The sequence below is a fragment of the Sylvia atricapilla genome, chromosome 7 (assembly GCF_009819655.1).
Source record: "Sylvia atricapilla isolate bSylAtr1 chromosome 7, bSylAtr1.pri, whole genome shotgun sequence".
Taxonomy (NCBI): Eukaryota; Metazoa; Chordata; class Aves; order Passeriformes; family Sylviidae; genus Sylvia; species Sylvia atricapilla.
Window position 1 is genome coordinate 23010815 of NC_089146.1, and position 22921 is coordinate 23033735.

The 22921-nt window shown below is 58.3% G+C and overlaps 1 protein-coding gene across 1 annotated transcript; it reads right to left on the reverse strand.

The window, feature by feature from the left end:
* Positions 1–1628: 1628 nt before the first annotated feature.
* On the reverse strand, positions 1629–14048 carry WNT6 (Wnt family member 6). The gene is made up of 4 exons (XM_066323332.1): positions 13921–14048; positions 5656–5876; positions 2574–2875; positions 1629–2300 (listed from the first exon to the last, which is right to left on the reverse strand). The coding sequence occupies exons 1-4, from the start codon at positions 13995–13997 to the stop codon at positions 1839–1841; spliced, it is 1062 nt and encodes a 353-aa protein (XP_066179429.1). The 5' UTR covers positions 13998–14048; the 3' UTR covers positions 1629–1838.
* Between the last annotated feature and the right edge of the window lie 8873 nt (positions 14049–22921).

Consider the following 22921-nt stretch of genomic DNA (forward strand, 5'->3'; position numbering starts at 1 on the left):
CAAAATGATATGAAAACATGCTCTCACACAGGCACGCGTGGGGACACTGTCACACACACACACAGGCAATTTGCTGTGTATTCACAGAGATGCAAGAAAATACACAGGCCAACTTATTTACACACCCATGAGGGGCTCACACACACGGTGACAAACTCACACACACACATGTGGTCATGAACAAGCATAAACATGTTGCCTGTGCATCCAGACACACACCAAGCTGCTTGCATGCACAGGTACCTTCACCAGCACCTACCCCACCCTGCTCACACCCACCCACGTGTTCCCATGGGCGGGCATGGGGACAGGAGTTCCGTATTCCCTTCTCCCAGCACCACTGTGGCCAAGTCAGAAGGGAATTTCCAGCTGTGAAGTTGCAGCTGACAAATTTAGAGGTCCCCTCCCCAGCGATTGCTGGGCCAAGTTAATGGTTCACCAGCACCTTGCTTCTCCTGCCCTTCCTTCCTGGTTCCCTGGGCAGGTGAGGAAGGACCCACTGGTGGGCATCTCCAGCGCCCCACGCAGTTTCCCTTGCCTTGCAGTCTGCCCAGCACTGTGAGCTCTGCTTTTACTCTGCCTGGCAGTGCCCAGCACATGGGGCATTGCCCACCTCAGCTACCTCAACTTAGAGCTCTCTTGAAGAAGGGTGGACAGGAAAGCCCCCAGTGATTCCTCCCCCATGAATCCCCCACAGATGCAACGTGGAGGGCGGGCACAGGAGAGCTGACATCTCTGCCCAGGCTCTCACCCCGCTGACATCCCTCTGGGGATCATCAGCTCAGTGGGCATTTCCAGGCACTGCATACACACACCACACTGCAGCTACTTAAACCTAAACCCTTATGCTGCGTAATCCTGGAGAAACCAGTTCCTGTGGGCTCCTTGCAGCATGGGAGGGACCCCCTCAGAGAGCCCTGGAGCCCCTGGAACACAGGCTTGGCAGCTTGCCTTGCTGGGCAGCCAGGCAGGCTGCTCCTCACCCTGTGTTTGTCCATGAGGGGCACAGGCTGATCAGGTTATAAAGACATACATGCCTGGCACCCTGCCATCCAGGTGGGGTTGCACGTGGCCCATGGCACACCAAGTGAATGCCTTGCATACCACCAAGCCAACAGTGTCAGCGCTGTCCAGGGCTTCTGTGTGCCAGGCTCTGCAGCGAGGACTGCAGTGACCATGGCTGGAGTGAAAAGAATATAGGGTCCCTTCAAGAAAGTCAGAGCACAACACCATAGTGTTAGGGCATAAGTGGTGGCACCGTGGACTGCAAACATCCCAGGCCAGATTGTGGCAGGACACAAACTGGCACCCCAAGCAATGGCAGCTGTGGCTGATGGGAGGAGAGCACACACGCAATGGAAGCAGCAGAGCAGGGCAGGAGAGTACTCGCCCTCATCCCCGCACATCTCCAGGCTCAACAACCACAGAGAAAATCAGAGAGTAGATAAAAAATGAGCTGGACTTTGGCACAGGTGCCAGCAGGGCCAAAGGCTGGCAGGAGTGTGACTGATTGCGACTCACAGCTGGGGCAAGGCAGCTCTCTGGCTAGTTCCATTCCAGTACGGTGGTCAGCGCTTCTCCGCCCTCCCCAGGAAGCGCTGTGGCATGCCGGCTTTAAATAGCTTTATTAGTGGAAGCTCTGTGCCCACAGAGCAGGGGGGCACGGGAACGCCGGGCCAGCCCCATGCTGCCCTCTGGGGAAGCCAAGGACTCCCCAGAGCACAGAGCTGAGCTCACCCACGCTGACCCTGCCACTGGCTCCACCTGTCTCTGTCCCAGGGGGGGCCTTGTGAGCCTGGAGGTGGCCTCCCAAATTGTCCTCGCCTGACCCCAGGCTGTCAGATGCAGAGGCTGAGCTCCTGACGGACGGAGCACTTGCGGCACTGCACCACACAGCACCAGTGGAAGCGGCAAAGGCAGTTCTCCTCCAACACCACCGTCTCGTCCCGGTGCCCTCTCCCGCAGCACAGCAGGTCACACCCACTCGTGTCCATGGCTGTGCTGTTGCAGACACGACCCCTGGTACCCAGCGAGCCTGTCTTACGATTAGCCGAGCAGAAATCAGGTGAGTCGGCCGAGTAGATGAGGTCCTGTTTATCAGGAGGCTTGATGTTGTCACCCACCGGGATGAGGGTTTTCCCGTCGTTCCCTCCCATCACCTTGAAAGCCCCGTTGAAGCGCTCGAGCAGGCGATCCCCCACCTCGCGGAAATGGGGCATCTTCCTCCAGCAGGTCCGCAGGGTGCAGGAGCCTGACAGCCCGTGGCATTTGCACTCTGTCCTCATGTAGCTGCGCACCGCCTGAGGAAGAGACAGCCACGCTCAGCCCTCGGTTCCCTCTCTCGCTGCCCAGCACCCCCAGCCAAAACCCTGCCCCTTGGTGTTGCCCTGGCCCGGGAGAGCAGCCCGGGGGGGGGGGGGGGGGGTCCAAAGCACCTGCAAAAGGATACCCAAAAGATATTGGGTCATATTTCAGCCAAAGCTGGTGTAGGTACGTGGCTTGGCAACACTGAAGGTGGAGGGCTGGGTAGGGGCACGAGGGGGTGCAGGGGACAGGGAGGACAGGGGTCTTACCAAACGCCCGGCTTCGTTGTTGTGCAGGTCTATAAGAGCTCGGATGTCATTTTTGCCTTTCTTGTTCTTGGCATCCATGAACTGCTGGGATTTCTCGTAGCCAAACTGGACATCATCCCCACAGCCCCCCCACTCCCAGGCAGTGCCCTCTGTGCCTGGCCCCGCCGTGGGCGAGGGGGGCGCCCGGCTCCGTGTCAGCTCACAGCCACACTGCAGCAGCTCGCCCATGCTGCAGGCCTGCGTGATGGCGTGGCTCACTCCAGCCGCCGTGATGGCATACACGAAGGCTGTTTCACGGATATCTGCAGGAGAAGGGACAGGGCTGGGATGTGGGGTCAGCTCCAGCAAGCAAAGCACCACACCCTGGCTGACATCCCAGGGTCTCAGACCCCCCTTTTCCCTTTTCATATATGTTTGATGTTGCTCCCTGGGTGATGCACCCACCCTGAAACAGGCTGCCTGGAGCAGGAGCTGCCTCTTGCAAGCAGATTTGGAGAACGACTGGGGGACGACCAGGCCCTGCCAATGCTCCTCCACTCAGCTGCGGAGAGGCAACAAATCTCCCGCCTCCTCTTGCGAATCTGGGTGCTGCCCCATAGGAAAGAGGGAAGCTTAGAGAGCAGAGAGTGGTCCCAGGTGAGCAGGTGGTACTCACAGCTTCCTCACACTACCGTGCAGTATCCCTCCAAGCAGTAAAAGTCCCAACCCCAGCTCCAAACTGGCACCTGAAAGCAAACACTGTGAGGGATACCGAGGGTGCCACTGACCCTCTGCAGGGCGGCAGTGATGAAGCTGTGCTGCCTGCTCTCCCCCCACTACCCTCTTTGCCATGGGGAGCTGCCTGCCCCCCTCTCTCCACCGGCACAGCCTCCACCCTGCAGGATTATTTATTATTAGTATTTGCTCCTGTCTCTCTCTGCTCCGGGACACGAATTCCAAGCATCTTTCCCCTGCCCGGACCTGCCGCTCGCAGCCGCAGCCAGCGGGGGATTCTGGCAGCAGGGGTGCGGCGCCCTGCTCGGGGGGCTCCTGCACTCCCCCTGCTTCGTGCCAGCCCAACTCCTGCCCACCCAAATGCCAGGGCAGGGCTGGCCCAGGGTGGTGGCCTGCAGGGGATTCCTGGGGAGGGAGGGGAAGGTGGGTTTTGGGGGGCGTCTCCTCCCTCCATCTTCAGTATTCTCACTTGGGGAGGCTGCAGGAAGAGGGATACCAGGGCCCCAGTTCCATAAGTTCTCCTCCAAAAGCCCATGCAGCAGCTGCATCCGGCTGGTGTTAGCAGGAACTGGGCACACTGGTGCCTTTCTGGCAGTACCGCTGAGGGGACACCACCCCCTCCCCAGGCCCTCCTGCCCCCACCAGCCACCCAACCAGCTGCCTGCTCCCACCTGGGGTTGGCAGAACCCTCAGCAGACAGCCCAAAGCTGGCAGAGGTCCCCATGCCACCCTGCCAGCCAGGCCTGGGGGGATGCTGTTCCTCTGACAGTCCTCCAGACACATGGCTGCCTCCAAGCCAGCCTGCCTTGGCATGCCACACCTGGCACAGGTGACAGCAAGGGAAGAGGGGACAGCCATGACTGTGCCAAGGAGGCCATGGCCAGGAATGGGAGGTTTGCAGCATCCTTGGGTAAAAGGGATATTGGATGGGAGATACTCATCTATTGGACCTGGGAGCCCCAAAAATGCTGGGATACTTTATGCAGTCCCTGCAGGCTTACAGGGAGGCTGGTGCCTGCTGGCACCTCTGACGGCTTCTGACATTCATCTTCTTGCCCTGAGGAACTCCACACTTGTGGCTGGGATGCTCCATGTCCTCAGAGTGCCAGAGACTCACAAACTCACCACTGTCCCTACCACACTGCTTATCTCTACCATCCCAGCAGTGAGGTTGGACAGTGTGGTGGCTCCTTCAGCATCCCCATGCTTGATGTACCTGTGCCTCCCCTAACACAAGCTGTCCCTGGGTACCCAGCAGCTCATCTGCCAGTACCTTTCACTCACCATCTGGTCTGGCCCTGCATTCTGACACCACCCCACTTCCTGTGCCTGGCACAGATCCCACCTGCCTCCCTGCCAGGTTGTGGTGAAAATAGGTGACTCCAGAGGCAGGAGCCTATCCCTCTCCCATGGGCCAGTGTCTCCCTTGGGGCTTCAGCTCTGACCCCCTACTAGTACCTGCAGTCAGTTGGGTGCCCAGGGCACCCCACTCTTTCCAATCCCCCCAGGGATGCCACCTTGACCCCCCTACATGGCCCATGAACATACTTTGCCTTGGGCTGGCCATGCAGCAACTGATGTGATGGATGAGGAGATGTGGGACTTATTCCAGCATCTTCATCTGCCATTGCACAGGGACAAACATGGGAAGAGGGGCAGGACTAAATTCACCTCACACTAAGTGATCTTACCAGCCCAAGGTGCTTCAACCATCACCCCTTGCTTGGAGCACCATCCACTCCCAGCCTCTCTCCCTGAGGAGCATGGCAGGGCTTTCCCATCCCTTACACACTCACAGTTGCCCTCGTGCTCTGTTCCTGCTCTGAATTTGATGCAGCTGGGCCTGGCTTGGACCACTGTATCCACTGCCTGAGACCTGCACATAACTTCCTGCCAACCAGTCCTGTTCCTCAGGCTGATATCAGGGTGCCCATCCAGGGAAAGGGACAGGAGACAAACTCCCCTGCTCCCTGCAAGGCCAGGAGGAGGGATGTGAAGGGCACCCACAGTGTGAGAGGCAGCTCCCAATGGCTGTGCACTGCCTCCCACCCGGGCCCCTTCCCACAACACACCCTGGGGTCCCAGGGGAGCAGTAAATCACTGCCAGACGAGGGTGCATTCTTGGGCTTCATGAAGCCCCGTACTGTCTGGGAGCATTGGTAATTGCTTCATTACAACACCGGGAGACATGTCCCGGCAGTAAAACCTCAGCGTGACTGCAGCAGGGAGCACTGAGCAACCCCCTACATGCACACACTCACACATACAGCTCTGCACGCCAAGGCTCTGCTGCAGGAGCCCCGGGGAGGTGTGTGACCAGGCTGGGGTCTTTCTGGGAAACGGGAAGCTGAGGAAGCACTGGCCTTACCCTGCTGCAGGATCTTGCCGAAGTACTTGCTGTGGCTGGTGCAGTTCCAGCGGCGGAAGCGGAATTGGTACTGGCACTCCCGGACTCCCAGCTTGGTGCCCTTGGCCACCTCCTGCACAATCTCTGGCTCCAGCTGGCACAGCTCTGCCTGCTTCCCCGCCAGACGCTTCGTCTTGCGGCAGATGCTGTTGGGGTCCATGACCAGGGGGCTCCCCACTGCCCTGCAGGAGGGGACAGCGAGCAGAGCAAAACCAGCACCCAAGCCCAGGAGAGACCAAGCTGTGGATGGGACATGACAAGACCTACCCCCAGGAACAGAGCAAGGCTGCAGGGCAGTGCCAGCTCCATGCTGAGCCTGGGTGGCAAGGGGACAGGGAGACATGCAGTGGGGGCAGGACAACAGGTATGGGTGGGTCACCCAGGCAATACCTTGCCCTGTCCATCCATTCAGGGAACTGGGAGGATCTCCAACCATGGGACAGGCTATAGGATGATGCTGGCACATACTACCCTACATCCTTGGGGACATCCATGGGGACATCTAAGGGAGTGATGGTGGTGTCCCCGACAGCAGATGGCAGAAATATTGCGTTACTCAGCATCTGGTCTTTGGGGCTGGCACTGACCTAACCCAGCCCTGGCATTGCCAAGTGACTGATGCCCAATTCAGCTGTGTCTCCCAGAGCTGTGGACACAAGAAGCCCAGCCAGCATTCCTGTTGTGTCCCCCCCGCTCCACGGGGACTCGCTGCTTTACCCCGTGGGAGACTAGACGAGTGACCTTGCTTCTGATAAAGCCCCTCGGCTGCTGGCCAGGATCTTGTACTCACGTCCCCAAATCCAGGCACTGACTGCAGGGAATGGAGCTGCAGGCGGGTGCGGGAGTGCAAGGGAGGGATGCAGCTGGCATGGCCAGCTTTGCCAATTGCCAGTGAGGGAGGGCAAGTCTTGGCTGAGCCCACGTCAGAGGCAGCTCCTCTTTGCCAGCACAGCTGGAGCGAGGTGCCTGGCTCCCTGGCCCTGAAGGCAAAGTCTGAGCACAATGCTGTGCACCCCGGTGTGCCATCGGCTACAGAAACTCCTGTACTTTCCCCACACATTTTGCCTGGAGTGCCCTCCATGGCACAGCTCGTGCAGCTGCAAAGCCTGCCAGCACCCTGCCTCATGCTGGCACAGGCAGTGCTCCAGCTGTGCCACAGGCAACTCCAGAGCCGTGGGCCACACCAATTTAGCACACCCTAAACTCAGCCCACCCTTGCCTCCAGCACTGCTCCTGTGGGCTCAGAGCTCATCCTGCTCAACAACATGATTTTTGTGGCCATGGATGCCCACAGAACCTCAGGGCTGGACCCAGGTTATACCCCAGGACCAGGACATGCCTGATGATTGGGAGGCTACATTCCCTGGGATTCCCTGGGGAGCAGTGCTTGGGCGGCCTGTGCTGCCTTCAGCCCCACTCACTGGAGAGCATCAGCTGCACAGCTTCCAAACCCAGAGCTTTATAGTCTGGCCAAGCCCCAGGGGCTCAAAAATCACAAGCTGAATCTCCATGTTTAACTGTGTTCTGGGTTTCCTTCTCACTCTCGTGCAGCTGGGGGGCTGTGTTTGGGACACCAGGCTGCAGTACTCTGCTTGCAATCCTGTGCCTAGCGCAAACCCCCTCCAAGCCCCTTGTTTGAAGCTCAAGGCCCTGCCCAGATCCCCCTGCCTCATGTCAAGCTCCCCAGCTGCCTGGATCTCCTGCCCACCAGACCTCAGCGGGGTTTGGAGAGGATGTGCCCTCTCACACAGCCTGGAAAAGGAGCCAAATGCTTTCGCTGGACGTTTAAAGGTTAAACAGCTCAACAGAGAGGCATAGCCTGGAAAGGGAACTTCCAGCAGGGAAACTGAGGCAAGCCCACACTCCTGCTGGGGAGAACCCACCTCCCTTTGCTCCCAGCAGCTCAGTTTCCATTTGCTGCAAGATGCACGCGGACCTCTGCAAAGGGATGGAGCAGCTACGGAAGTGTCATGGAGCTTGCCTGGCACAGGTCCTACATAGATAGGGAAACTGAGGCCCACGTGGCAAGTGACCCGAAAATCTGTCCAGTCCCATCCCATGATGACCACACAGGGATCCAAGCCTCCATGTTGGCCTCCAAGCTTGCTGTCCTTTGTGACCACGGGCTCCCAACATCTACAGCAGGATGGCGGAGGTTTGGCTGCCTCCGCCGGTGGAGCAGGGAAGAGGGGGAGCCGGGATGGGACTTTCATTAAGAGATGACTCTTTGTACTCAAATAAAAACGATGCGCCAGCCCCCGGGGCCGTCAGATCAAATACTGAACTGTGGCTCACCCCAGCCCGCTGGATCAGGCCGGGAAGAAGAGCTCAGCCCCGCGGGTCTGGGGGTGATGGGCGGCTCACCGGCACCGCGGGGGTCCCCACCCATGGTCCAGGCGACAGCAGGGCTGGCGGGAGAGCACAGCAGCTTTCTGTCCACGCTGCCGAGGCGTGGGGTGGGCTGCCTAAGTCCAGTGTGATATTAATTTCCGCTGGGCTCCACTTTCTGGCACAGGGAGGCTGCCGGGAGCCCAAGAGCTGTTTTGCTTTGGAAGGTTGGGGAGGGGGGGGTGGAATGGAGGGAGACAAGGGCAAGAAAAATGCTGCCAAACTGCTACCACTTTGGCAAGGGCTCCGGCGCAGGGCCCAGATCTGCCTGAGCTTGTCCCACTCCAAGGCCTCCCGCATCTACAATTAAGGTGCCCCACCTCTGCTGCCGGGCACTCCTCCCCCTGCCCTGGTGAAGGAACAGGGTCGCCAGCCCGGCTCCCCGCAACTTGCCTGGGGCACCCCGGCCCCCTGCCGCCTCCTGCCTGGGAGCCCCCAGCCAGACTCGGCAGCACAGCAGCATCCCTCCCACCTGCCCTGGTGCCCTTTGCTGGCTGCAGAAGTGCTGCTGGGGGCTCTGTCTTGCCCCGAAAGCCAATGGGATGATAAACCCCACTTTCCAACCTCTCAGCACCCCTGTGTGAGGGAAACAACCCCCTTTGCTGTAAGGGAAGACTGAGGCACAGAAAAGGGGCTGCAAACCACTGCCCACCTGGTGCTGTCACCCCTTAGGCTGCCACAGCCACAGCCTGAGCCCAGTGATACACGTCAAACAGGAGTCACCGGGGCTTCTGATGCAACCGCTGTGCTCTGGATACTGTGCCTGCTGCAAAAGAGCTGGGGGTTCCTCAGAGCCATAATCACCATTTTTTTTCCAGCTCAGCTCATGGTCATGGAGCTTTCAGTATGTCCCAGTCCCGTTCCCAGCCAAAATCATGGACTAAGGAGCCAGGGCCAAGTCGCCATCTTCTCCTTGGGTGTAGGGATGATGTGGAGCAGGACTTCTGGCCCATGCCAAAAGACCATTATGGAAGGGACCCAGTGAGGTCCTGGTTTGCAGGAAGCCAAGGGAGTGAGGCTGGTAGAACTACGCAGTGAGAAAGAGGATAGCCAGCTTTCGGAAGTCGCACCTGCAGGAAAGCGGTGGTTGGGCCATGCCAACTCATGTGGGATCTGACAGGCCTGCACCCACTGAGTACTGCTGCCTGGGCACTCCTGTGTGGCAAGGGGACTCTGCTCCAGGGTACGAAGGCTGTGTCTTGCCTCGCATGCAGGTCTCTGTCCCAGCCTCTGGAAGCCTTCAGCAGGGCAATGCACAATACTAGGGTACGCAGGTCAAACACTCTGAGCCCACAGGTAATTCTGCACTCACTTGGAGAGGTAAGAACTGCAGGATGACAGCCCTGGAGAACTGACCTCCATCCCTAGGGCGGTAGGTCACCTCATGCCCCGCACAATGATGTCACACTGAGTGACAGCCTACAAGTCAAACCCAAACGGAGCCTGTCTCTTTCCAAGCTGTGCAAGCAGGACAATGACACACAGGTGTGTCGTGGGGACACACATGACAGGGGACACACAGATGAATTTTCACCGATCCAGTTTTCCTACAGCCCATGCAGGCATGTGGTGGGCACTCAGGCCCTCACCAGGGGCATTGTGTGGGTGCTGCCACTAACCCACTAACCGGGGCAGCTGGGTGTGGAAACAGAGCAGGAGGCCCTTAAGGGTGTGGTGAGTAAGCAGCAAGTCACTGCCCTGGGGGGCACAGTCAGGGTTTGGCTGCCGAGCAGCACCCCAGGCACCGAGGGAGCAGGAAATGCCATGGGTTGGGAAGAGAAGGGGGACCCCATTCCCTGCCCTCCTCCTTGCACCTCCTTGGCAAGGATGGCATGCAAACAGCTGGGAAGCTGCCTAAAGGAAAGAGGCTTTGGCATGGCATTGCATCAACCCATGGACCTGCTAGCTGCAGGGTCATGCTGAGGCCAGGCTGTCATGAGCAGGAGCTGCCCAAACTTGTGCTGCAGGTACTGGGGGGATGGAGGGAGCATGCACCTGCAGAAGTGGTGGTCCTAAAGCCATGTCCAAACCCTAGAAGGGCTGGGATAAGAAGTCCACCCAGTCGTGGTCACTGTGTTCTTCTGGGTGCTGACAGAGAGCTGGGGTAGCATGAGAGCTTGGCTAGTTCATGCCCAGATATGGGTGCCACTTGTTGTGGAAAGACCGTGCAAAGCCTGAGCAGATGTCAGGGTGTGCCCAGCACCCTCCTGCACGAGGGGTGTTTGAAGCAGCCAAGGTTCTGCTGCAAATCCCAGACAAACCCTCCAGTTGGGGGCACGTGTAGGGCATGGCCGGAAAGCCTGGGTGTCAGCATGGGAGAGTGGATATGGCCCCAGGAGCAAGGACAAGGGATGGCATTGGGAGAAGTTCAGCTGCCTTTGTGGGAGAAAACAAGTGGCCCGATGCTGGAGTCAGTAGTCATCTCAAAGAGTGCAAGAGAAACATCGTCCCTTTGAAAAACCCAGCAGCTGAGCGCCAAGGGCACAGGGAGATGGCACCAGGCAGGGGCTCTCCCACTGGGAGATTAATTTCTGCCCATATGGTGCTGCTCCAGGGGAGTAGGCATGCTGGGGAAGGCTGGGCAGCCCGGTCTGTTGGGCGCCATGGGGTAGCAACTGTGGGTCAGCAAGCCCAGGGGTGACTCACAAAGCTCACTCCAAGGCACACAGGCAGGGCCCTCCAGCCCAGCAGCCTGCCCTTACAGGCTCTAGCCTTGCAGTGTGGGTGCTGGTCAGGGCAGGGAAAGAGAAGGAGAGGCTTGCACAAAACCACCCAAGGTGTGTGCCTTGAGGGACATGGGACTGGGACCCTCTCAAGCAAGGGTACAGCCACAGAGGCTAGTGGGAGAGGTCATCTCTGAGCACCTCTGAAGAAATCCCATGAAAATTTGGAGGTGCACTGCCCTTGCGCATAGATGGGAAGAGGATGGAGGGCTGGTGTCCATCCCTCCGAGCCCCCTCAGACCACCGCTGGAGCAGAGCATATTTCAGCTGGAATTATTTTCTCCCTTGCTTTCTCTTCCATCTCCAGCCTGCTCTCAGCCATGCTGATGGAGAGCCAACAGGCCCAGGGAAGCTGGCTTTGCTTGCCCCCACCCCCAGAGTGCCTCTGTTCCTGGAAGCACAGCCCAGCTGCAAACCGGCTTGGCTGAAATCCTGCCCTGGGGTTCCTCAGGAACTAAGTTTGTCTGCTCTGTATCTCTGCAGCCTCTGGGCCAGCCCAGGAGCCCCAGGCAGTCCCTACCTGTCCTGCTCAGGAAGAAATCACTGTTGCACAAGGAGCTGAGCAAGAAATGTGTAAAGAATAGAGGAGGAGGAAGAAAGAATTTACAGAGCCAGTGGGAGCAAGGAAAGCCTACTCCCTGCAGCTTTGGCACTAATCAAGGTGCCAGCAGCACGTGAGTGACACATCTTCCATTCACTGACCAGAAGCCTGCTCCCTTTTGCCAAGGAAAGGTCTGTGTCTTCAGTGAGCTCTCTGGGGACATCCTAACAAAACGATCATGCTCCATCTCAGGCTACAATGTCACTAGCAGGATGTCAGTGCTTGTACATCATACCTGAACCTTTTTCCATGGATGCAACCATCTGCCAGGATCCCAATGGGCACAGTTACCATCCATGGGTGGCCAGGCCTGGCTGCTTGCCTGGGCTGGGACTGTGCCTCTTGAGATCCAGCCCAGCTCCAGCCCACTGCATCACTCTCACAAATTAGGTCATCAGTGGAGGAAAAAGTTGGCTTGAACAGGCAACCCCCGAATCCCCCCCACCACACAGATAATGTACTCAGGGCAAAGTTGCAAAGACATTTCTTTCTTGGCCAGGGGAAAATGCCCCCTTGGCTAAGCACCCACAAGTGCCCAGTGATGCACACACAAAGGTGTGCCACCAAAGTCCCTATGCATCAGTAACAGTAAGGAACAGCTTTATCAATGCCAGCACTCCTGGGGCTCCCAGGAACCCTGGCACAGCTGCCCCTCTGAATCCCTCCCCACCAATAGCAAAACCCACAGACACCAGTGCTACCCAGACGTGGGAGAGTGGACCAGTAACAGGAGCAGATGACTGTCATGAGTGCCCAGACTCCTCTGCCCCACACAGGAAGGGCTCCCTGAGATGATCTCAGCCAGGGGCCAAAACACCAGACTGAGGGAAGCAGTTCATGACACAGTTGCTCCTATGCCCTGTCCCAGGACACCTGGCACATCTGTTTGGTGGTGCTGGTGGCCTCATCCCCCCATCACCTCTTTCCAGCTCACTAGCTCCAGAGTGAAGGAGAGTGTGAGCTGGTGATCCCCTTGAAGCTACTCCACTGCCAAGTGCATTCACTGTGCATCAGGCAGCTGAGTTATTATTCTTAAAATAAGGGTTCCTTTTCTTCTTTTTTAAAAGAAGAAAAAACAAGCTTGACCATTGCCCTCCTCTGCCAAATCCTGCTAATCTCCCAAAGTCGCTGCTGCCTGTGCACACATGGCACCAGCAGGACCCAGACTCCATGGTGAGATGCAGTTCTGAGCACCTGGGGCAAGGGGCACCCGTACCCCAGCAGCCTGCCCTTGGTGGTGCTGTCTGCCTGCCCCTGAAATGAAGGCAAAAATGAGTTTCTGCTTCACCTCTACTTGCTCCAGTCATGGGCAGATGTCCTCAACGCTGGAGCACAGGGCATGAACTTGGAGATATTCATGAGGATGGGGCAGAGAAAGCATGGACAGCTGTGTGTGTCTGAGAATTAGGCAGGGAAAAACAGCAGGTCTCAAGCAGCAAGAGAGCATGTCCTGCAATGGCCCAGCTACCCTGAGGTAGATGACAGGGAGCGTGGAGACCTTCCACAAGCCCTGGCCAGGGCTTGCCCTACCTTGCTCTCCCCTCTTCTAGCAAAAAACCCAAGGCAAGTCCCTCTCAGACCCATGTTAGACCTTTGCCTGGCAATAAACGCAGTGCTTGGGCTTCAGGGACACTCTCAGCTGATGTACAATTGACTGTAACAGCACCGTTTATATCACAAATGCCCCCACTGCAGCCAAGGCTAGCTAACTGGCTATGGAATAGAGATGTGGAATAAATCACTGGTGGGCAGGCAGGGGACTGTGAGGGCAAAAGGCTTATGGAGAGCTTTATTTTAGGGGTCAAAAGACTGTGACAATGTGGAGACGAATAGCCTCAGATAATGAATGATAGCCTGGACGGAACGCCGGGGAGCTGGAATCTAAGCACTTAAAACCGGATAAAGACAGGCTGGGTGAAATTCTTAATAGATTTAAATAGTTCATGTTTCGACAGATACCTGGGCTTTCCAAGGCTGGGTCCCAGTTCTGTGCCTGTAATGAATCCCCCACCCCCTCTGGTATCCTGCAAGGCACCGTCTCTGCCTTTGATGAGGGCACCATTACAAATAGGGGTTTTGTCCCTGCTGTGTCCAGGTCACCATTCAGGGGGGACACTGTAGGGACCCTAAGGCTTTTAATTAAATTTGACTTATTGGAGGGGTCTGGAAGCCACTAAGCCCCCTGCCCACCCCTCAGGCACACAAGCTTCCCAGGCTGTGGGCTGGGGGTGTGGGGAGGCAAAGTGTAACTCTCACCAAGTCCCCCTGCCTTAAACTCTTGGGTATCTCCGAGCCTGCTGCCTCCAGCGCACTCGTGTGCCCAAACCCTGACAGTATGTGGGTGCCTCAGTCTGGATCAGAGCAGCCAGTGAGCAGCAATTCCAACCCAAGGGGTGCCTGGATGTAGGGGACTCTGTTGCTTCCGAGCTGGGGGGGACCACCCCCAAAGATCGAGATACCCTGAGTGCCCTCCTGCTTACCCGGCCCCCTCCCACCCCAGGATGTCCTACTCACCACCAGAGCCCGATGATGTTAGCGGGGCAGAGGAGGATGAAGAAAAGCCCCAGCTGGGTCCGGGAGAAAGGCAGCATCCTGCCAGGACTGAGGAAAGCGTCGAACTCGCTCCACACCACTCGCCGGGAGCCGGGCAGCCCCGAGGTCCGGCCGGGGCCCCGGCGGGTGGGCACCCGCTGTCTCCCTCCACCGGGACGGACCGGGCAGGCAACGCGACCGGCGGGACCGTCCGGACCGGGCTGGGTTGGGCTGGGCAGGCACCTCCGGGCGGCTGGAGCGCTGCGCGGAGGCTGCTCCGGAGAAGGAGGAGGAGGAGGGACGGGGCTGCGAAAGCATCTGCTCCGACAGGGAAACCGGAGCCCAGGGGGACGGACAGGGCGGGCCGGGCGGGGGGACTCCCGGGTGCCAGGCTCCGTTCCCAACGCAGAGCCACGGACACGATATGGGACACGGGCACCCTCCGGTAGGGGACGGTGGCCGCAGCCTGTCCGGCCCCGCGTCCCGCCGCCGCGTTTGAATGTGCAGCCCTTTTTGCGGATCTGGCTGGCACAGCCCTGCCCCCGAAGCCCCGGGACCTGCTGCGGACCTGCTCGGCATGGACCTGCCTGGCTCCTCTCGGGGTCCTGCCGTAGCCCCGTCAAACCCGACCTGGCCTCGAGGTGTCCTCGATACCTCCCTGTCACACTCTTGCCCGACCCTGACACCCCTGGCATGGCCTTGCCCTAATCTGGAGTCCCTGGGTTGCCGCTCTGCCTGGCCCTGTCCCTGGACTGGGCTCGCCTGGCACAGTCCTGGCTCCATGACCCTGCCTGTCCTCAGACCAGTCTGTCTTGCCTGGGAAAGCTGAAGGAGTGATCCCTCACATGCATCTCCCAACCCTTCACTCCAGCACTCTGGAGAGACACGCAGGAAAACCATCAAGCCAGCCACAGGAACAAGGAGACCAGGAGAAGAGTATGGTAATGGACATCCTGTTTATGGTGGTTTCATTTTAGGTGCAGCTGGGACCCAGAAAAGAGACAGTCCCCAGCAGTCGATGACAAGAGGAGGAGCAGCAGGAGCTGCCTGGGGCAGGAGGAAGCTGACGTGCCCAGAAGGTAGCAGGGGGCCACACAAGGGCTGGGCAGCTGGGGACAGGAGCCCATAGCCGGCCACACCAATTCTCCCCACAGAGGAGCCTCAGGAATGGTTTTCCAGTGCTCAGTCCAGTGCTCTGCATCTCTGATTCCTCTTGTGCCATTCATGGCTCCCAGCAAAAGTTGGAGATGCAGGTCCCAGTCTGCTGCATTGGGGCCATGGATCCTGGGACAGCTGCCCTGGGGGGGTCTCACCTGATCTCTATACCCACCTCCATTGAGCAACCAGCCAGCCCATTGGATTACCCCAAGGAAAAAAGAGATGTCTTCCACCCGTGATGGGCAAAGCAGAGCATTCTTGCTGCTGGTGAGATCATCTCTCCCTCCAACAGAGCTCTTTGTGCTCTGTCCTCCTTCATGGCCTCCCATACCCTGCCCATCTCAAGCCCCTGGCTTGCCCATCACTGTTCCCCTTGCCTTGATCACCAGCAGTTTCATCCCTTCACCTGGGCACGTCTGCTCCCTGCTAACAGCATTTGGTGGTGAATGACTCAGGCTTTATCTGCAGCTTGGCACAATTCTATCCCTCCTAGGCACAAGAGGTAAGAGACTCCCACCACCTCTGAAGGTTTCACACCTGCTCTTTCTCTGCCCTCCCACACAGCAAAACGGCTCCTGATCTGCAGCCTTGGCATGGTGACTAGGGTTGAGCTGCCCTGGCCACAGCATGGAGACACAGGGACCTTCCCTGAGCTGGGCACTGTATCTGGGCGGCTGCATCACGCCCTGTGCCTGTTGCCTTTTGCCTTCACCCAGCAGCCTCCAAACTGGCTGTTCTACAGGGACCCCATCACCTCTAATCTAGGGGAATAGTCCACAACGAGTAGCCCGTGCAGGGGAGACATCCCTGCTGAGGCTGGGCGAGGCTGACACTGTACCCATGGGCCCAGCCCCTGCCGGCAGAGCTCACTGCAGCGCACGACTCATCTGCCGGCGTGTTGAAAGTGCCTGTTGTCCCTCCGCCCCTAGCGCCTGGCCTCCTCGCAAAGGCAGCGCGGGGCAGGTGAGAAGCCTTTATCTGATTTCCTAAGGGCAGAAAAATCCCTTTGATTTTGCCCCGAAAAGGGGAGTGGGAGGGGGGGTGCCGTCTCGGTGAGCAGGTGCGGCTGGTGCTCAGCAACTCGCCTTATCATGTCAGCTCTGCGTGAGGCTGGAGGGGGCTGGGGAGGCTGTGATGCCCTCCGCACGCTTATGGGAACTGGCCTCCTTGCCTGGGTCCTTTGGCAAAGCCCCCTTAGGGGGGCCGGTGAGGCACAGTGGACAAAGGTGGACTCCTTGCCTTGTGTCTGGATCGGAGGAGCTGCCACGGGGTGTATGCCGGGAGTTTGATCTACTTCACATCTTTTCTCCCAGCTGCATAGAAATTCTTCTTTAGCCAGGGGAAACTGAGGCACAGAGATGCAGAGACCTGCTCAAGCAGGTGGGGAGTGGTTGCCTGTTCACTCAGCCTCAGTAATTTTCTTGCTGCCTCCACTTCTGCAACAAGACCCAAAGGCACACTTGCTTCAGGGGACAAGGTGACAGTGGTCATACTAATCTAGGGTATGCCACTGCCACTCTGAAGCAGCCTCCACCATCACAGCTGATCCTTTGTCTCTGCCTTTCCTTGCCTCTTGCAGCTCATTCCGCTCCCCCCCCCGCCCCGGCTTTTGTGTTATTACAAATTATAAAACAATTTTTTCCTGCCGTCCCGCATTCTTCTGCCTCCTGCAAGAATTTTAATGTATTTATTTTTGCTATCAGGGGAAAGTGCCGTGTTCCTCGGCCACCCCCAGGCAGCCCTGGCCCCGCTTGGCCACTGATGGAAATTAATGATGGAGCATGCAGGGGGAGAACAGACACCCCTGCACCCCTGCAACAGAGAGGTGGGGGGACGGGTGCCTCGCCCAGCCAGTCATGTTTTTTCCAGGGGCAAGGTCTGCAGAGAATAGAGAACTCAGCTGTGGTAGGGGTGATGGGACAGAGACGTCCCCAGAAGAAGATGTTGGTTGTGGGCTGGGGAGGGAACAGTTATTGGGTGGTTGAGCAAGGCCAAGAGGTGCTTTGAGGTCCAGCTTTGAGGGTGCTGTGTTAGAGAATCGTCCCCATATAGCAGCATGACTCTGAAGTCCTCTTGAGGGAGAGGAGACCTCCCCAGGATTCCAGCCCACTCTGCCTCTTGTGACAGCATCCCCAGTAATCCTCAGCCTGCTTGTGAGACAAAGCATCCCCCGAGTGGCCCATCCTGCACCCCCCACTGAACTCCCTCTGCCTCTCAGCTGGTGCCCTGATACTGTGCTGAGCTCTGCCTCATTCCCGACCATGCAGCCCCAAGGGCATGGATGGGGGTACCCTGCTCCAATAGCTCTCCTACCCCACAGCCGCAAGGCGGGGGGGGGGGGGCTCTGGCTGCTGGAAGAGAGCGGACAGGGGAGGAAGTAATGGGCCTTTCCCGCTGTGGGGAAAGCATGGCGATTTCCAACCCAAACACCCCGGCGCTCAGCGGCTGCATACTTTCCCAGCGTCCCTCCCCTCCTTTATTCCTGAGGACATTGGCAATCAAACCCCCGTTGGCCTCATCTCCTGCTCCTGCAGTGAGGTCATCGAGCTGTGTTTGTGACATCTCGGCATTTCCATGGCAGCGCACTGTGATGTCATAAGCCCAGGTTGCGACCTCACGGCAGGAGGAGAATGATCTTATTAAAACAACATGGTCCCCATCCATGGCTGCTCACAGCCGGGGGACTCCGGTGCCGGGTAGCAGCCAGCAGACAGGCCTGTGGCAGCCAGGGGACGATGAGGATGGTGACCTCCCTGCAGTTATGTCACCAGTGGGGGATGGTGATGACACAGGGCATGATCCAGTGCTCAAAGTGGAGGCTGGCCCCCAGGGCTGAGCTCCCAACAGATGCAAACACACAGGCCACATGGTGCTGAAGTGACAGTGAATTTGGGGACAGCCATGCTAGAACTTACTCCTCAGGGTCCCTCAGGCCTGGCCACAATGCTACCCACCTCTGAGACCAAGCGTCTGGGGCCTTATCGGGGTGCAGAGCCCTTTCATGTCAGGCTGGCGGGCAGCAAGCGGAGCTGATGAGGACCTGTCCCCAGATCAGAGCCGCCCGGTGCTGACAGCGACTGTGGGGCCCATTCTTAAATTAGACAAGTCCCCCTCCCCCTGGCCAGCACTCCTGGCCCTGCCCCATGGCTGGACATAGCCTGGGACATCGCAGCCCACAGCACTTTATGTGACCAGCATGACCCACACACATATGTGCACACACCTGTCAGCACGCAGCATACCCTCAGGGAGGGCTGGTCATCCCTTGGGCACTGACAGGCAGGAGATGGACGGATGGATCGAGGGACAGATGGGTGGGTAGCCCTCTGGATGGACAAGTAGGTGTGTGGCTGGGTGGGAAGAGTAATGTATGCATTTGTTGATGGATGGATGGATGAGTGTACAAACAGCTCAGTAGATGGATAGACAGATGGCTGTGAGAAAGCTACTTACAGGTGTGGATGGATGGATGGATGGATGGATGGATGGATGGACAGGAGAAAGGATGGCCCTAGCAGCACTCTTTAATGAGCCTGTATAGCTCTGGACATTGTTGCTCTTTCCAAATAACCTAAGTTTCACCCAGCATCTGTCCTGGGAGAGGAGGGAACATCCACGTCCCAAGAGGAAAAAAATTGCCTTTCTCTCTGCAAAACAATTTGAGGGCCCGACCCTGTGCTGCTGCAGCAGTGCACCCTCACTGCTAGCACAGAATCCACTCTACATTGCCCAAAGGGGAAACTGAGGCCAAGGAGACCAGCTTGCCGAGCAACAAAGCTGAAACCACCCCTCTTCAGGGAGGCATGCCTCTGTGGCCAGTCCCACTCATTCCAGCTCCCCACACGTCCATCTGTCCATCCATGGGAAGGACACGCATATCTGGGCTGCAGGCAATGCCGCTGTCCTTGGGCCCCCGCGGGCTGTAAACATGATGTCATGTGGCAGCACACACAGCCCGCTCTGTGCACGGGTCCCCGAATGGGCTTCACAACTTCTGCGTGGGAGGCATCCACCATGGCCCACAGCCAAGGGAACTGGAGTCAGGAGATAAAATCAGGTTTGCTTTAGGCTGGAGCAAACAGCCTTTTGCAGGAGGAGTAAGGGACAGGGAGAGCAGATGGAATGAGGAGACACCTCCCCATCTTGGAGAATTTGGCAGGGAGCAGAGGTGATGTGGGAAACTCCAGGAAAGCCCAGCACTGGTCTTGCTGGTCTCGGGTTGGCTCCCTTTGCTCCTACTTGACTTAGAATAACTCCATAGGCACTTGAAGTCACTAATCAGCCAGGACCACTTGAGAGCAGCCTGGGGCTGCCTCCCGTCCCCTGTGATAACAGCATGCCAGCCCCGGGTTCTCTCCGGCAACCCACTCTCACGTCCTCAGGGAAAGGTCCTGGCCCACCAGGGTCCCGTGGGGCACAAAGCAGGGGGAGGCTGGATCAGAGCCTTCTGCCAGGTGCCGAGACCTCTATGGTAGTCGTGGGGAACACATCATCATGCTGGTTGATTTGCCTCTTGTTTCAAAAGCTTTGTGCTGTCCCCAAGCCCCTGCTTAGGTCTGAGGGGTCTGACAGAGGGAAATGAGGGGAAGGGGACCTTTGGGAGAGGGCCAAGAGGGTCCCACTTGAACTCTGTGTCGGAAAAGAGCAGCTGTCTCCAGACCTGGGATCTGTCCACATCCATCTTGATCTCCTTTTGTCCCCCTTTGCAGCCCCACTGGCCCCAGCATGGCTCATGACTCAGGCAGTGACAGTGTGGTGACACAGTTGATGTAACAGGCTATCTCCAGTTCAGTGCTTTGCACTGTTTACAATCCTCGGGACCCAGAATCAGCCTTCTCACAGACTGGGCTTTCCTGCGGATGAGTCAAGGGATGCCCTCCCCTGGGACACCCCATTTCCTCCCCCCTCCATCTGTGGGAGAGCAAATTGGGGTCAGTGGAAGCAGCTCTGGGAAAGATTTCCAGCCCCTGGGTGACACTGCACAAGTCACATAAAGAAGCTGTCTCTCCCTCTGAGGAGGACCAGCAGCCAGAACCCTCCATAAGCAGTGTGTGGTGGGTGGTTGAGGGACGGAGAGGCGGGGGGGCCCACAGTGCCTGCATCTGCACCCACAGGTCCTGCGGGTGAGGTCGGACCTGACGATGGGTCCGTGGGATGAGTAGAGTCACAGCACCCCTGGGGCAAAGTGACACACAGGATGTGACCTGCCACCCCCAGCTCTACATCCCCATGGCTAAAGACAGCATTTGCTCTACCGCCCCTGCTGCCTTTGTCGCCAAGCTGGGCTGGCCCCGCACTGGAGGACCTCCCGGGAGCTGGCGGTGTCCCCGGCTCCACGCGGCATCCTCCGGCCGTGGATGCGTCATGGTCCAGCCTGTTCCCTTCGGAAGTCCCCGCCGGGCGACTCTGAGAGGGGCTGATTCACTCAACCCTCCCGGCTCCCCTCCAGCACGGCCTCCCCCACAACCCTGGCAGTGGCCCCGGCGGAGCCCCCGGCCGGTCTCCGCCGCCGCTGCCGCCGTCCGAGGACGGGGAGCACAGCCTAGCGGCAGGAGCGCGAAGTAGCCGGGATAACGGTGCCCTTCTCCGTGTCCCGAGCAGGTTGCGGGGCACCGGGAACCGACCTGGAGATTCACTGCGGTGGTGGTACAGCCTGCCCTTCCACAAGGCCGAGTGCGAGGTCCTGAACACAGGCCGGGGCGACCCCAGTACCAGTTTTGTCAGATGGATGGATGGATGATGGAGAGCTGCCCTGCGGAGAAGGAGTCAGGGGCACTGGGGGATCAAAAATAGTATATGAGCCGACAATGTGCAGCCACATCTGAGACTGGAAAATAAGAAGCATGCCCAGCAGGGCAGGGAAGGTGGTTGCCCCTGCTCCACTCCACACTTCTGAGAACTCACCTGGAGTAGAGCAGCTTTGGGGTCCTCAGTGCAAGAGAGTCGTGAACCTGTTGGAGCAGGTTCAGATGAGCCAGACAAGGCTACAAAATGATCGACGGCCTGGAGCACCTCTCCTGGCGGAGATTTTTTTTTTTTTTTTTTTTTTTTTTTTTTTTTTTTTTTCAAAAATTGAGAAGGCTCAGGAACATCATATTGCAACCTTTCAATATATAAACGGACTTACAAGAACGATGGAGAGAGACCTTTTACCAGGAAGTGTCGTTTTCACTCTTTTTGCAAGAGGCAATTGTTTTAAACTGAAAGAGGTTGCTGAGTTCTACAGGCTGGAAAGGGGAACCACAGTTAGAGCAGGCTGGGAGAGGCCAAGGCATCCTCTGCCAGGGGCAATGAGAGCTACAGGGTCTCAGTTTCCCAGGCTGAGAAACTCACAGAAGTCCTCGGGCCGGGGCTCTCCTGCTGCTCTGAACCAGACTGCAGCAGGGCAAGCGACAGAACTGGCTGCGAGCAGCCATGAGATGGCAGCAGGCGCTTGTTCTTGGCTGTCTCAGCCTGGGGTGCGTCCGGGGTGTCTACAGGCACAGGGGTGCCCGTGTCCTGCACCTCAGACCCGGCTCTGCTGGCAGGGAGCACACAAAGCATCAGCCTGCAGCCCAGTGCGGGACACTCCTGCTCCTCTGGTGAGACAGGACCGAGGGCAAGAACAGCCACTCACGGGGCTCTCAGATACCTGCCCATCCTCACACAACCTCCCTGTCCAAGACCTTGTACCCAATGCCAGATAAGGGCGGTTAATGATCAGCACTGGTGTACCAGAGACATGGTACTGGACACCCCTGGAGTGACACCTGGACAGAGCACTGCCCTGCCCTACTGTCCCAGGCTGGACAGAGCCTACATGTCCTGCATGCATGGTCCCAGACACCCCAGCAGGGTCCTGCTCATAGCCTGGACAGCTTGGCCTGCACCAGCTTGAGGCAGGAGCTGGAACTGTTCTCTCCCTGGCATGAAAACACACCAAACCTCCCTCCAGTTTGTTGCCAGCAGCCACGGTGGGCTTACCAAGGTCTCCCTATCTGTGGTCTCAGCTGGCAGTGCCTGGAGAAAGTGTTGAAGGAGAGGCTGGGACAGTTTGGACCCAGCTCCCCACAGCATCATGCTGCATAGCTAGGGGACAAGGCAGACACAGGGGGGGTGACAGGCAGGGGACAGAAGCAAGGCAGGAGAGCTCAGTCCAGGAGGACAAGCAGACCTGAAGAGCAGGCCCAGTGGCGAACCTGGAGCTGAGGCAAGGTGTGCAGGGTCTAGCATGTGGTACCTAGTGCCAGAGTGCAATGGCAGTGCTGGCACACGTTGTGCCCTGGCTGGTGCTGTGCCCAGTCCTCGTGCCCGTGCCTGATGTGCAATGCCTAGCACCCACTGCCTCTGTGCAATGCCCAGGATGCAGCAGCTGGTGCCACAGGCTCCATCGTGCCAGGATGCTGTACCTGCCGTGCCATGCCAGTGCTGGCTGCCAGCTGCCTTGTGCGTAGTTCCCTCATGCCCAACACACGAAACCCAGTACCTGGTACGTGGCACTGATGGCGATTTCAGAACCTAGCACCAGGTGCCTGGTCTGTGATGCTGCTGAGCAGTCACCGGTGTCCAGTATTTGGTGTATGGCTCACGGTACCCAGTGTACCGAGTACATAGCACACTGCAGCCGGTCTCCACGGCCCGGCAGAAGGTGTGCCGCAGCCGGCACACGGCGCACGGTATGGACTGCCCGGTGCCCGGTCCCCGCTGAGCAGCAGCCGCTACCCCGCATCCAGGACGCAGCAGTCGGGGCCGGTACCCGTTGCGCAACGCGCTGGGCGCGCGATTCTCTACTCCCGGCGCGCCGTACCCGGGGCGCGATTCTCAGCCCCCGGTGCCGGTGCCCGGT